The sequence below is a fragment of the Canis aureus genome, chromosome 24 (assembly GCF_053574225.1).
Source record: "Canis aureus isolate CA01 chromosome 24, VMU_Caureus_v.1.0, whole genome shotgun sequence".
In the NCBI taxonomy this organism is placed as follows: domain Eukaryota; kingdom Metazoa; phylum Chordata; class Mammalia; order Carnivora; family Canidae; genus Canis; species Canis aureus.
The window spans coordinates 39034929-39050330 of NC_135634.1; the positions used below are offsets into that span (position 1 = coordinate 39034929).

The window sequence follows — 15402 nt, forward strand, 5'->3', positions numbered from 1 at the left end:
CCCTGTAACATTTCACTTGGTCATACCTCAAAATGTTAAGGGGTTAAGTGCCATAGGTGACCAAAAGAGAACTCTGTATCTTCATGGGAGTACATTTGTTAGAAATTGCATCATGATGCTAGTAACAATGATGCAGACTTACATGATTTTTAAGTTTTCTTTTTCTCTCCAGAATTTCTAGCTCACAGATATCAAGGGCTTATGGTTCCCAGCCTGTGTGCTATTGTTTCTGTTCTTTACTTCACTTGGTCCTCATCACAACCCCATGAAGTCAGTGTATTCATCATGACCATTTTACAGATGATGAAGCTGAGGATACTCACTCAACATCACACAGATTAGTGGTGGAGCTGGGGTTTTAGATCTGCTCCAAGGCCCTGGCTGAAACCTCTATGACATTCTGATTTAATACTTTCCCCATCCAGTGGAAAATTAGAGTCATTAGTCGATATGAAATTGCTCAAGGAAGCCTAACTTTGATACCTTTTTTGTTTCATTTATTCATTCATTCACTCACACATCCAGCGAGTGTTGAGACCCTTCTCTACAAGAGGGGCTTTCCTAGGACTCTGGACTGCAGAAACTTGCAAGATACCATCTTTATCTTCATGCTTCAACTCAACTACTTGTTTTTGGTCTCCTCTTATGGAGTTCTCTTTTCATTTCTCTTGAACTGTGAACATCTTAGCTGTGTGAGACCAGGAGAGGCTGTTTGTCATTGACCAATGGCAATGGGCTGCGGTAGGAAGTCTTTCTGGTCTGATTTTCATTGCATATTCAATTGTTAAGATGTCACAGTACAGAAAATAAAAGTGGGGAATTCTGACAAGGAGAATGGTACTTCTTAATAAAAAAAAAGAGAATATGCTAACTTTTAGACCTCAAAGGACACATCATCTGATATGACAAATGCATAATCTAAGAAGTTGCTAATTCTGATGAGAGATGAAATGAATTAGAAAGTGAAGCTTTGTTTTCACTGCACTCAAGACTATTTTTGAGGTGAAAGGGTGGAGCAATTTTCAGCAACTCCAACCATGAACTATTTCTGTGGCCTCCAGGAGAGGGAGCGGATTGCAGCTGCACAGTCCTCTGGGAGCCCTGCATTTTTGCCAAAGTCACTCTTTTTCAGTTTCTCTTGAAAGGATTAGAAAAGCTGCCCATTTGATGAAACTGGAAAAATCAGTAGTGACCAAAATATTAAAGCCCATTCTTCAAACCAAGGCATCTTGTTATGTTACGGAGAGCTTGATTTGAAAACCTAACTTTTAATGATGTACTTCTAATTTAATGAATAATGGCAAATGGAAGTTATTTTTAGAGATATAAAATAATGTTGCCATGATATCCCCCAGCAACAAACAGATGCTTCATCAAATGGGAGCTTTTGCAAATGGAAAACCTCAGACTCCCGGGGGCCAGTGATCTGCCTGGGAGTCAGGGAAGTGTTGGCTTACTTTGCTGGGCTAGACTCATTTGCGTTTCATGAATTTTTTAAACATCTCATTTCCTTCTTGCCAAATGTATGATGTTAGGAAATCCCCATTTCTGGGGAGTGGCACCTACCCATCCCCTCTTGGGGCTCTGACTCATTGCAAGCAGGACAACAGTAAGATAGGAAAGAAAGACAGGGAAAGAAGCTCCACTTCTTTTAACAGTCACTGACTCTGTTTGCACAGTTACACATGCAAATTACGCTATAGGAGGCAGTGAATACTGGTTTCATAAGCCTGTTACTGTTTTTTTTTTTCTCTATTTTGCCTCGTAGTAACTATAAATATCTGGTATCTGAACCAGGATCTTTTAAAGGTAGAATAAAGATCATTTTGCACCATCATTTGCAACTCTTGAGCTTAAAATCCTAATGGGAACAGTTTCTTTCTAGAAAGGAATCCTATTTTCAGCTTTTCTAAGTGTGAAAGGCAGAATGGGGGGGTCACACACTTCCCATATCCTCTAGTTTAGGAATAACTAATTCAATAAACCTAAGAGAGTCAATGTCTGTTTCGCTCAGCTGTTCAGGAGAATCTGAACTTTGAAAACCACTCCATGGAATGTGATGGGCCATTTGACTCTCTGGATCCAGAGGAATATTTTTGAGCTGAGGTGGTAAAAGGCCTTGCCATGGCCTTGGGTCACTGTTAGGAAATATTTTCAAAGAACACTCCAGGGCCTTTCTGACTAGATTTCTAGTTTACTTGACTTTTGTAAAAAGTGAAACTTCCGTTAAAAATGATTTAAATTGATTTGTAGAAATTTACTATTATTTTGTTTTAAAATTGCTCATTCAGAGGGAAAAATAACATTGCAGATGGCAAGTCCTTTAGAAATACAAAGGGGTTTACTAACCTCCAGGCGAGTATTATGGAACAGCTTTGCTCGATCCGTGGGCCATTCTGTTCAATAAAATATCCTGCAAATACCACTCACTATCTTATTTATAACTTAAAAACTAGATTTAGTAGTTATAGTTGTATTGCTTTTGATGGAATACAAAGTCATCAGCTTCAAAGCAAATGTCCTTTATACATTAGGAATATATCCAAGAAACAATAACTTTATAGTTGGATATTAATATTAATGATGTAAGAAAATTGCAAGCAGACTCCCCTGGAGAATCCTTGACATCAGTGTTATTTAAAGCTATTCTTTGTAAACCTTTGCTCAATTACTCAGGCTTAATCACCATTACTTTCTCCAAGTGACCTTCGTGAACCCCATTTGGGTATGTTTTGATTTATCTTTCACTCCTTATTCCTGTAAGATCAACTTTATGTGCTCACTGTAGTATTTCTCTTGAGAATTGTGATTTATGATAATTCCATCAAATTATTCTTCCCTTCCTCCCATTCCCAAGCACATGCACTCCCTACAGGAATATCAGTGGGTAAGGGGAAGGTAAAGGAGTTTAGAGCTTTATTGGGAATTTCTTTCTTTGGTTGGTGTCTTTTCATCTATGTAATTCACTCACAACACCTACTCACCCAGGTTCTGAGCCCAAACTTGTTTATCTGCTTGTCTGCCCCCTATTCATAGCAGCTCCTCTTCTGTACCCATAGGTAAATCAACATTTATGTTCCATCTTGGGCAAATGTGCTCCTGGCCAGGATGGGACTGTGTTCTCTAAGTAGACCATGGGTTATGGTCATTATTCCCAGGACATAATCAGGATGGAGCTTCAAAGGACATGCGAAGGGGACTCTCAAATGTCAACTCTTATGATGTTTTAAAGTCCTTTTCACCTTCTTAAAAAATTCTGTATCCCCTCCCATAAACATTCTCATGTCTTCAAGCTTCTTCCTTGGCATTATCCACATGTGGCTCTCTCAGTAGCCATCAGACCTTGAATGTTGTATGAGAATCAGGAGAATCAGATACTGATTGCGTTGGGATGGTGTGGGAAGATAGAATGCATTGGTAGGATTGATAATTGAAAATTTTTAACTAGCAACTAATATACAACATACATGTACAACACTCAACAAAGTATCCACATATCTGTTTTATCATTTAATTCTCATAACAATTTGTTCAGCGGTGATCATGTCTCTCTCTTAGAGAGTTTAAGTGATTAGCTCAGAGACATACCTAGTTGAGACTTCAGATAATTATCAGGTATGGTTCTTTGTAACTCATGTACTGTTTCAGCTGGATCTGAGTTATTATTTATTTATTAAAATTTTTTTTAAAGATTTTATTTAATTATTCATGAGAGACACACACACACACAGAGAGAGAGAGAGAGAGAGAGAGGCAGAGACACAGGCAGAGGAAGAAGCAGGCTCTATGCAGGGAGCCCGAAGTGGGACTTGATCCTGGGTCTCCAGGATCACGCCCCGGGCCGAAGGCAGGCACCAAACTGCCGAGCCACCCGGGCTGCCCTGAGAATGCAGCTCTGGAACTCTGAAACACAGGTCAGTAGTTTGAACTGCCAAGACCACAAAGAGGATTGAGACACAATATGCCTTCAGGGAAGGCATGACATGGTTGGAAAGAACACACAGATGCATGAAATGATAACTGACAACATAATTAAGAAAAGGAAAGTGGGAGATTAAAGGCAATATAGCCAATGAAGGGCAGAGGATGAGAAATCCAGGTGAGTAAGTCATAAGCAAAACTTCTGGAGAACTGTTGACTTGATCCATTCCCAAAGAAACATTCTATGTGGAGGTGTACATGTAGGAAACATATTGGGAAACAATGTCTTTTGGGAATCCTCTTCAGAGGATGAGTGGGCAGGGGGAGTTGCTTAACTGTGATGTAGTTGTAAATGGCCTCTCATTTAAGAGCCAGGGAGCCAAGATGGCCTTTCAGAGCTGTCTTAAATAGGGGCAAGAAAGCCAGGCCTTTGCAGTTTCCACTGTCAACCAATCTGTGAGTGTGAGCTTCTTCTGGGTGATGGGTGATGATGTGACCGTGGGCCAGAGGGACTCATTTGAGACCCTTTAGCTGAGTATCAGCTAAGAGTATCAGCAGCGGGCAGAATGGGTGAGACTTGGTTTTAAAGGATCGAGCTGGGCAGCCCAGGTGGCTCAGCAGTTTAGCGCTGCCTTCAGCTCCAGGTGTGATCCTGGAAACCCGGGATCGAGTCCCACATCAGACTCCCTGCATGGAGACGGTTTCTCCCTCTGCCTGTGTCTGTGCCTCTCTGTGTGTGTGTGTCTCTCTCATGAATAAATAAATAAAATCTTAAAAAAAAAAAAGGATCGAGCTGGTATAGTATCATAGCATCCACCACAGGTGTGAATCCAGCTGGTCCTAATATCTGTGGGCTGGATTTGTGTGGTTGGAGAAAAGGGAAAGGGATCTTTCTGTTAGAAGGAAGTATAAGGTGGTTTTTTTTCCCCTCCTAAGTGAGCAGAACATCGTGGATCTAAGAAAGGGTACACGTAGGCAAACGAGCAGGATAAGAAACTCGGAGGAGGACAAGGGTCTTCCTGCAGAGAATCTTCAACATTTGTCACGCCTGTACTTCATCATTGTCTGAACAAAATATCACATTTCAGCATATAATACCTATTTTTAAATATACATAATTTTTCACTGATACAAATGTGGGAGTGGAAGACATAGGGACCACTTGTAATTTAAAGTGTGATTTGGGATCATTTGTCACTTTGGCTTTCAAATTTGTTTCATTTCCTAACTGGTTATAAATGGGTCATAAGAGTACTGATTTTTATCTGTCTGGAGTTCGGCTATCCTATAAGATGAGAAATCAATCTGCAAATACAGTAAGATCTTGCAGAACAACATTCAGGGTTCTGAAAGCTGATACCTCCCTATAACGTGTTCCCCATTTTTCAGAAAACGATATGTCATTCTGAAGGAAACAGGCTAATTGACCCATTTATATTGGTTTCTAAGTGAATGAGAACACAGTTAAAATAGGGACATACTGTGTGTGTTTGGATAATGGGCACTTATTTGTCAGGTAATTTTTACCCAAATTGCAGGGACACATTAATTTTTTTTACAGGCTGGGCATTTTGCATTTTAAAATGAGAGTGAAAAAAGAGGTAGCTACTGAGTGGGATGATGAATGGATGGTGGACAGAGCCAGGACTGAGCCCAAGCACTAGCTCCACATATTCTGTGTTGGATACTTTCCAGGGTAAATAATGAAAATGATGCCACTTGTCTTATTTTTATTCTTTCCATTTGTAGAACTGTGAAATTTACTATCATTTTTTTCTTTACTGAGCTTATTTTGAGGAGTTATTAATTTGGGTAAAATGCTATAGATTATTTTGAGAAAAGTTATATAAAAACAAAATAAAATCAGAATTCAATGTCTGGCAACTCAAAATCAGGTCACTAGTTTATAAGGAATCATCTTCTGCAAAGTAAATTTTTAGGGGTAATTAGAAGACTCAGTGGAGTTTTTATACCCTGGTGTACCTAAGAATCACATGGAGCTGGGTATGGCTTCTAGGGATTTCTATTTCAGAAGGTTTGATAGAACTCAGAAATATGCATTTTAACTTGTGTCCTGCCCCATTCTGAAGCAGATGATCTGCTGTCCACATCTAGTGATCACTATGCTTGCATACGAAAAGCTTGTCTGAACAGGGGTCTGCACATACCCAGGTCTAGGCAGGAGATATAAATAAGAGGACTGATCTGGCATAAGTCAGTTAGGGCCTGGTGCCAACTCTGGCAAGCTGGAGAGCACATGTAAGAGGACAGCAGTGCCTCAGTGTTAACTGATTGTTGTCATGTGGGATTGTGAATCCAGCATTACCAGAGAACCTGATTTTTTTTAACAGATACCAAGAAGCTGGAATTTTATGTCTCTGAATACTGAAGTGTTGATATCAAATTGAAAAAAAAAACCTGAAGATGCTGTGTGTCACAGATAAATCATTTATGTGTTGGCTTCAGTCTTTGAGAAGCCGGTTAATCCATCTGGTCTAAAGAAGGAAGGGATACAAGGCTCTGGGATTGTGCGGGGGGAGTTTTGAGGCTGTTAAGGCAGAGTGGTTTCAGTTCATTGTCTTTAGAGCAGTTGTGTTTAAACTACTCGCTCTATGGGGTGTTTGGGTGGCCCACTTGGTTGAGTGTCTGCCATTGAGTAGGTCATAACCTTGGGGTCCTGGGATCAAGCCTTGTATTGGGCTTTCTGCTCAATGGGGAGTCTGCTTCTCTTTTTCCTTCTCGAGCTCTCTCTCAGATAAATGAATTCTTCAACTACTTGCTCTAGAAATCACTTTGAGGGGGCAAACCATAGTGAAGCCATTGAACTTATTGCTACTTGTGATGCAAAAACTAGAATATTTGGCATTTAACAAGAGTAAAAATATTTTTTTAAAGATTTATTTATTTATTCTAGAGAAAGAGAGCACACATGAGCACACAAGTGTGAGGGGAGGGGCAGATGGAGAGGGAGTGGATACTTAAGCAGACTCCCTGCTAAGTTCAGAGCCTGATGGGAGGTTGGATCCCAGGACCTGGAGATCATGACCTGAGCAGATAATCAAGAGTTGGTCACTTAATGGACTGAGCCACCCAACTGCCCCAAAGATCCATTATTTTTTGTTACTTCCTTGGAAATTTTATTTTCAGAATTGGACAGGCAACCCATTGCTGACAGTGTCCTTGGGTTTAGGAGATGGATTGGTTGGGATGGGCTTAAGGATTTGGGCATAAGGGTGGAAACTGGGTGGGAACCATAGCAGGGGCAGAGTCTTCCTGGGTTCCTGGGACAGTCATGATGAGGAAATTAGACAAGAGGACCAAGATTCTAACCCAGTCAGATGGATACCCAAGAGTGCTGGAGTCAGAATGAAGCTGGGAGTGATACTTTGAATCAGAGGTCAGCTCATCACAGGGCTTTTTAAAAAATAAAACAGTAGGCTCTATTTGAGAAAAGAGCAGTTATATGAATCTTGAGTGATCAGTTTACCTCTAAAATATTATTTTATCACTTCTGTGTTCACAGGACTTAAAATATGTTTCCTAAGCTCTACCTTCTTTGTGGCCTTCTGTGGACACTGGCCAATGGACTTTTGAAGGGGAAAATGAACTCAGCCAGTCTCCAATGGGAGGCTGGACCTTTGGAATGGCTGCTGAGGGTGAATATAACATGGTATTTCCAAGCTCGCCTTCTTCTACCGGAGGCAGCTCAGTTCAGCTGCACTGCTGCCCATGTTGGCTGGGGTAGGAGGTGGTAGGGGTAGAGAGGTGGAATGTGTTAGCAGTTCCCAAACATGCCTCAACACCAGTCACAATTCAGCTAGGATGAGCTCATAATGCTGTAGTAATAAACAATCCCTGAATCCTGGGATATTCATGTAATCGAATGTACCTCTTACTCACTCAACGTTTGACAAGGTTAGTGGGGAATGGTGTGTGTGTGTGTGTGTGTGTGTGCTCACTGTGGTCACTTGGGGACTCAAGCTGATGGAGGCTTCATTTCTATGTGACTGCTTCAGAAACAGGATTGAGCAGAGCCACTCACTGGCTTTTAAGTATCTGCCTGAAAATGACACGTCACTTCTGCTCACATTTCAAAGGCAAGTGACATGGTCACTTCTAAATTCAAAAGAGGCAGGAACATGCAATCCTACCCCAAGTTTATAGAGTATGGAGATGGAATATGTGTGAAGAGCCCTATGAAATACCACAACTCTCAAGATTCTGATTCATTCTGTCTTCCCCAATCATTCTAGCAATGTCAATTTGGAAAGCTCTGGCCCGTCTAGTTGATCTTTGGAGGACCTGCCCAGCTGAGGGTTGAGTCCTTTTCCTGACTTTTTGAAGAGGCACCATAAGTAGTGAGTGTAGGATTGCATTCGACAGACTTCCAGTCTGATGAACCACTTTTAAGTAGCAACTCACCCATTCTTCAAGAGGGAACCAAATGCAAAGTAATTGTATTTTTTATTTCTATTAACAACAAAATACTTACATAATTTCACATCCCATTGCTTTTAAGAGCACATATATTACAAATAAAGGAACTCCACAAACTTTAAAGATTAGTATTTATCAACATTTTTGTACACATACACAAATATTTTAATATAATGGTATCTGAAATGTTATTCATATAATTTTAGCACTGCCATAAGTATTAACTAAAAAGGTTCTTTTAAATTTGGTAAAAACCATATATTTTACAATCTTCTATTTACATTTGAAATATGCTTAAATGTTACAAAAACATTCACTTTGACCTTTAAAATATGTGTACTAGGACTTGGTATTGAACATATTGTAACTGACAGCAAACTTAGGGTTTGCTTTTGAGCTACACATTCATTGGAATTTCATGGCAAATATTCAGCTTGGCTTGATCAACGCTGCTCAAGAAAAAAAACTCATAAGAAATGTGCAATACCGGAGGCTGGCAAAATTCTCAAGCTAGCGAGGTAAAAAAAAATTATTAACACTATAAAAATTTCAAATAAATTAAATCTTTCTCTTCCCCAAGACGAGCTGCAAAATTCAGAAGGTTCCCTTTGAGGTGCATCTGATGTAGCAGACCTCCCCTCAAACCTCGTCACTAGGTGAGATAGAGACCGTGGGCAGAGCTGGAGGCGCCCTGCTAACTACTGGGGGGCAGGTTCGCTCCGCTCCGCGCTTTGATGGGTCGTCCCTGCACATAATCTTGACAGGACAAAACACAACACGACAAAAAACAATTAAAATAGAGAGATTCATGTTAATATTGCCAAGCGCAAAATTAAAACCCAGAACAGTGCTTTTTTTCTTCCCCAAAAGGACACTGCGAGTTTTTGAAAATGAGCTTATCAGAGCAGTTCTGGAATTTTTTTTTCCAAGCCCATGTCATTAAGCATTTTGGCAAGATTTAAGATAGCTTCCCAATACTCTTCAACTATCAGATATAAGTCTATTTATAATGACTTTACGATTGTACCCAATCATAAGGTGTTGGAATTTTCTGGCAAATTCCAAAATTTTATGTTATTCTGAAGGTTTTTACGATTTATACTGTCAAAATGCCAACAAAGGGAAACATCTGAAAGCTCACTTAAATGAATGCTTGCGTTGAATGGATATATAATAAAGAAATACACCTGGACCTGATTTTGCTTTGAAAATAATATTAATGTGAGTAAATAATACCTTCCTGTCAGATCTGTGCAAATAATGATATGTAAATATGATAACAACAGGAGAAACCCCAGGCACTTCTAAAATGGACTGCCTGGTAAAGAAGAGACTTCACAAATATTCCAAATTTCTAGTTACGGAGCTTTTCCCACTTACTTCACATATTGTTATGGTTTAGCTTTAACCCTCTTCCAAGACAGATTAACACTTCTGTCTGCACAGAGCACCAAGCATCTCGTATCCTATACTGCCAATAAATTCTCCTTAGGATCAATGCCACAAGTTCTGCTTAAATAAATCAGTTAATAATGTGTCCATAGAGTATCTGAAACTCTCAGAGCAATATGTCTTTGCATCTTGCCTGCTTGGCACCATAGCAGAGTGGATCTGTTCCCTTCTCTGTATTTTATACTTGAGATTCATTACTGCCATTGAATTCACCATGCTATCATCCTCAGTGCTGAAAGAGACTCCAAAGGAGCATCTTATATTAATGTTTCATCCACTTACACGTATCACTTTGGCCTCCAACAAAGGAGGCTTTTAGGTTTTTTGGCTACTTATAAAATAGTGTGGCATTCTGGCTGCCTATAAAGATAGTTCTTGTCCACCTGTCACTTTAGCGACCCAAAGTATTTCATCTCAACATCTCAATTTTATACACTAGCATCCACTTGATTCTATTGCTTCTCTTTCCTTATACAGAATTTTCTTTCACTAAGTAGGTGGTTTCAGGATATCCTGTCAGCTAAGACTTTTCTGGACACTTTCAGACTGAATTGCATAATTAATTGTATTTCTGGTTTTTTTTCTTTTTTATTTCTATGTCTGTAGATTCTAACACTATTTGTATTTTTAAAAGCTCAGTGGTAGAATTTGTCTCCGCACTGTAACTACGTATGTAACTTTTTCCAGAACATGTCATGAGTATAAAGGTATGTGAATGTATTCATGCATTACAGATTATGGCTTGTTCATGCGTTATAAGATTATGCTAAAATTCTACTGCTCTCCTCTCAACTAGAGTTTGAACCCAATCATTATGACCAGATGCCTTTTCATTAAAAAAAAAAATTGAGAAAAGAAGCAAACAATTTTTTGTTGTTGTAAATCTGAGCTGGAATAAATACCCATTAAAAAAATACTAAGGACTTTGCATATCTTAACCATTGGCTAGCTGTTTCTGATTTCAGAAAATTATTCCTTACAACCGACAAATAACACTTATCAATGGTTGTCATGAAATTGGCCAATTTTGCTCTAGATAACTTAGAGTTTTGCTAAGGACGCTTTACACTTATGATTGATGATTATTAACTAGTTTCTCCTCTGGGATCTCTTTTACAGAGCTAGAAGTTAATACTTTGTCTTCATTTTAATCTAGGTGGAAATGTAGAATGCCTATATAATAGAGTAAGTCATTTTTAAGGAAAACTTTTTTTGACGGTATCATGTATGTTGTAGTCATTTACCATACATAAATAACAATATGAGAAATCCCCAGGACCAAGAGAAAATTTATCTTTCCTGCCAACAGATCTGTTTCTTTTACCGAATAATAAGATCTGTGCAATCCATCCATTTCTTTTCTTTGCATCAGTTTTCAGGAAGCACAAAGTCAAACTTTGTTTCTTTGAGTAAGGTTTCCTGGAAAAAAATTATTTTTCTCTCCTCTTAATCAGCTGCTTATCTTTGTTTTGTTGTTGCAATTTGAGGTATACTGAATCCTTGTTTTGAATACAATTAAACTCAAATATATTTTACAAATTGGTAGAGTATGAATGTTCTTTTTAAAAGCTAAGTTGCTGGGGCATCTGTTTGGCTCAGTCAGTAGAGCATGCAACTCTCAATCACAAGACTGTGAGTTCAAGTTCCATGTTGGGCATGGAGCCTACTTAAAAAAAAGTAAAAGCTAAGCTTTTAACTTTAATTGGTAAGCTTTTTTTTATATTGACTTATTTTTTAAAAAGATTTTATTTATTTATTCATGAGAGACACAGAAAGAGGCAGAGACATAGGCAGAGGGAGAAGCAGACTCCCTATGGGGAAATGCTCAACCACTGAGCCACCCAGGTGCCCCATATCAACTTATCTTGAAATGAAAATAAAGTTGTTCTAGTTATACAAACACTCAGAGAACACTAGCCATTATGAAGGTGTCTGGGGGGATGTGAACAATTAGGAAGAGCAAGGAAGACCAGAAGGCCACAAAGGACAGTGTAGACATAAGGAAAGAAAAACATACCACTTTTGCTTATAGTACTGAGGGAAATACTAGACACAGAGGAACAGAAGCTGTACAGACACGGACCGCGACACAGCTGCCAGGAAAAAAAGAGAAAAGCATTTTTTGCCCAAAGTTTCAAGGCAATTCAATTGCAATTGATAGTTGGATGCAACTTATAGTTGGAATGCAATTTATAGTTGGAAACAAGCATTTCTTCACTACCTTTTCCAGCTTTAAGATCCACTGCTTGTTCTTTTTGTTTCACCCTCAGATTTATGATTACCCCATGCAATCAAGGCACCTCTCTTGAGTTTTTAATTTCCATCAACCTTTAATAGTCTCAAATCACTAATAATAATCCCTCATTGAGGAATTCTATCCAGGGAGATTAATGATCTCCAACATAAGTCAATTAACCAGTTTCTTTCCCTAGCTACTTTGGAGAGTTTAAAATGTGGGTAAAAGGAGATGGAAAAGAAGAAAAAAAGAAACATATGAGAAATGCACTTAGAAGAAAATATTCATGCGTTACATTTCATGCTTTGTGAATTGTGTTGCTAGCGCTAAACCATTTAAAGAAATGAAGGAGAGCTAATTTTTATTGAGTGGCTACTATGCATGGGGCACTGTTAGGAGATTATTCAAATTTTCCTGTCAATTATCCTGTAAAGGGCACATCTAACTCCTGGAGGAGACCATGAATAAGAAGATGTCCAGGTCGAGTGTGAGGGTTGATGGATGCTGAGAAGCCAAAGAGTAGCACTTGACTTTCGACCTCTTGATTCTCTGTATCTCAAAAAGTACTGTGATTAACGAATATCCTGATTTTGTGCACAGCCTTATGGAACATGCTGGATGCATGGATGACGTGCTGGTGGGGTAGAGGATTAAGTTTTACCCAATTCTGCACGTCATCAGGAATTTCCAGGCTCTGTAGATGCAGTCTCCACCTTAAAAAGTCACCACCCTAGACCTGGCGTTCTTCTTAGTACAGAGACTCCTGGTGTCAGGACTGTGGAACTCTACCCCACAGCCAGGGAGGAGTTGTGAGGTCCTAAATCAGGGGTGACAGGTGCAGCAGCAAACCTAGTGGAATGTCACCCAATATTCTTTGTCTAATGGGTTCCATCTATTCTCAAAAGCCAACAGCTCATATGGTTTGGATGAACATATCTGAAAACTTTGGAAATTACCTGGGTTCTCACCTTTTCTGTTTTTTTTTTCCCCTATAGGTTTTCCCCCAACCTGCTCTCCGCTTTGAGAGGCAAGGGGCGTTGTGCATGGAGGAGTGAGCAACTCAGTGCCGTGGTGTTCATGTAAAAGAGACATTTACAGTCCTTTTGGCACTGGGAATATAATGGCCAGTTTCTAGGAACTGGCAGCTTGGGCCGCCTCAAACCAAGTCTTACCTGCTCATTCATGATTGTGGAGAGTTCGCTGAGCATGTCCTTATAATGCGACCGCAGCTCTTCCTGGTACTCCAGCTGATCCTCCTTGATGAGCCGCTCATTCACGTCAAGGGCCTGCCCACACGCATCTGCAAATTGCCTTCAGAGACAGCAAGAAGCAAATTATCAGCTAGCCCTAGAAACTGGCTGCTCAAGGTCAGGCTGCTGAGAGACTGCCACCTGCAAGAGGTTTGGTCAGGTGGCTCCTGCCCAAGGGAGCTCTAGAACATTCCAACAAAGAAAAACTTACCTGAAGATTTCCTTCAAAAGTTTTACTTGGTTGTCAGGGTATCTCTTTGCATTGGTCTCTTCAAGAAAAGCTCGCGCATAGGCCATTGGCCCAGCATTAACCTAATGGGGAGAAGAGAATTGGTTGAGGGCGATCCCATTTCCTCCTTGGATGGTGCCTTCTCCAGAGCTGAAGGAGTAGCACCAATCACTCAGCACCCAAATCCTCTCACAGAGCCTGTCTTTATCTGCTGTCCCTCAACTCAGTGGTCAGTAAGCTCCTGAAGGAGGCATCTGAGTGCTGCACTTCACGGCCACCCCTTTTCAAACTGTCACTTGCCCATTGTTTCACATTTTCATCTGCACTCGGCTTGCAACGTTACATTCTTAATATCTTTGGAAACTAGGCTCATTTTCATTTACTGAAATAAATTTAATTTTAACATCCATGGAATCAAATGTTTGACGTGCTGCTTATTTTTTTTTGTCTATTCAGATTAAAGTAGACACTTAACTATTAATAACAGACATTCAGGGGTGGCAGTGGTGATACACGCGCCACCCTGGGAAAGGCTGTTTGACTGTATTCCTTGACAGTCCGGCCCAGACTGTGGTCGGAGGAAGCATTTATCAGATTTGCTGAATGAATGCACAATGCCAGGTCCTATTCACGCTCCGACACACGGGAGTAGGCTCACACTCGTGGAGGAGTCTACGGTCTTTAGTATTTCTCATCTACTGTGACTGTGGGGCTTGGAAGGCATAGGGTCACAGAAGAAGGAAGCAAGTACTGTACTTGAGCTGTCTTCAGATGCCCTGCCAGGGACTGCCAGCATGTAGAATGAGCAAACATTACGGATACTCTCCTTTGCTTCTCCAGATCCAATGTCCACGTTCCTCAACACAGCTATGTGCTGAGGGAAGCTGGCCCATTTGGAGAATAGCAATGTTTCTTTGGCCTTCTGGCTTTAAAAGATTTATTATTATTACTATTTTGAGTCGGCCATGGGGGACACAGATGAGAGGTAGTCAGGGAAGAGGTGAGCGGGTCAATATCAGGATCAGCAAGACTGATTTTTCCTTTTGCCTTGGGCTCCGGTGTAGTCCCACCTGGCATGGTTACTGGCCTGCCTTTACTTAAAATGTTAACACTTGGTTCATTATAAACTTTTGGCATTATTTTGTATTTTAAAAAAATACTGCATTAATATTATTTTATCTTGCGTGCTAAGCTTTTTTTTTTTTAAGATTTTTAATTATTTATTCATGAGAGACACAGAGAGAGAGGCACAGACATAGGAAGAAGGAGAAGCAGGCTCCTCACAGGGAGCCTGGCGTGGGACTTGATCCCAGGACCCCAAGATCATGCCCTGAGCCGAAGGCAGATGCTCAACTGCTGAGCCACCCGGGTGCCCTGGGTGCTGAGTTTTTTGATGCCCACTTAAATTTTGTACCCAAGGTGAGTGCCTCACCCGGCTTTCCCCAATCCTAGCTGGTCAGGGGGTTGTTCTGGCCCTGGGGTTTCCTCCTTGAGAATCCTCTGTCTAGCAGCTGCATGGCTGTCTGTCTCACCTGCTTGCTGTCCCAGCTTTCTCTCTGCTTCCATTCACTCTTCTCTCCCCTCACTCTTCAGATCTAGGGGCTAACAGCCCCCTCAGTATTGCAAGCTCCTGAGACCGTCTTGTTGGTTTTCCTAAATACTGCTTATACTTTTAGAAATAGTCTGTTTGTTATATTTTCTTTAATTACCCACTGTGAACAGGCCATCTGCTTCCTCTCAGGCCTCTGACAGTCAAATAAATACCAGCACACATCTTATGAATTAATAAACATTAAAAAAATTGTTTTGAACACTTTCATAAGGCTCTCACTGGCAGATATTTATGAGAGGGCCACGTTTATTAACCATTAGTCACT

The 15402-nt window shown here is 40.3% G+C and overlaps 1 protein-coding gene and 1 long non-coding RNA gene across 13 annotated transcripts in view; one reads left to right on the top strand and one right to left on the bottom strand.

Annotated features, from left to right (window-relative positions):
- Window positions 1–8366: 8366 nt before the first annotated feature.
- The window catches only part of DOCK10 (dedicator of cytokinesis 10), a 260102-nt gene continuing 253066 nt past the window's right edge, over window positions 8367–15402 (bottom strand). For 8 of the 12 annotated variants that reach the window (XM_077868989.1, XM_077868986.1, XM_077868995.1 and 5 more), the window contains 2 exons: window positions 13508–13608; window positions 12999–13357 (listed from right to left, as the gene is read on the bottom strand). In XM_077868989.1, coding sequence (XP_077725115.1) covers window positions 13036–13357; window positions 13508–13608 — 423 coding nt within the window. In that variant the 3' untranslated portion in view covers window positions 12999–13035. Of the gene's footprint in view, window positions 9115–11827; window positions 11904–12998; window positions 13358–13507; window positions 13609–15402 lie in introns of those variants that run through there. The other 4 variants (XM_077868996.1, XM_077868993.1, XM_077868997.1 and 1 more) reach the window with 2 other exon arrangements.
- On the top strand, window positions 8619–13944 carry LOC144296112 (uncharacterized). Its single transcript, XR_013363271.1, has 3 exons — window positions 8619–9014; window positions 10445–10517; window positions 13042–13944. It is a non-coding gene; the product is annotated as an uncharacterized LOC144296112 (long non-coding RNA).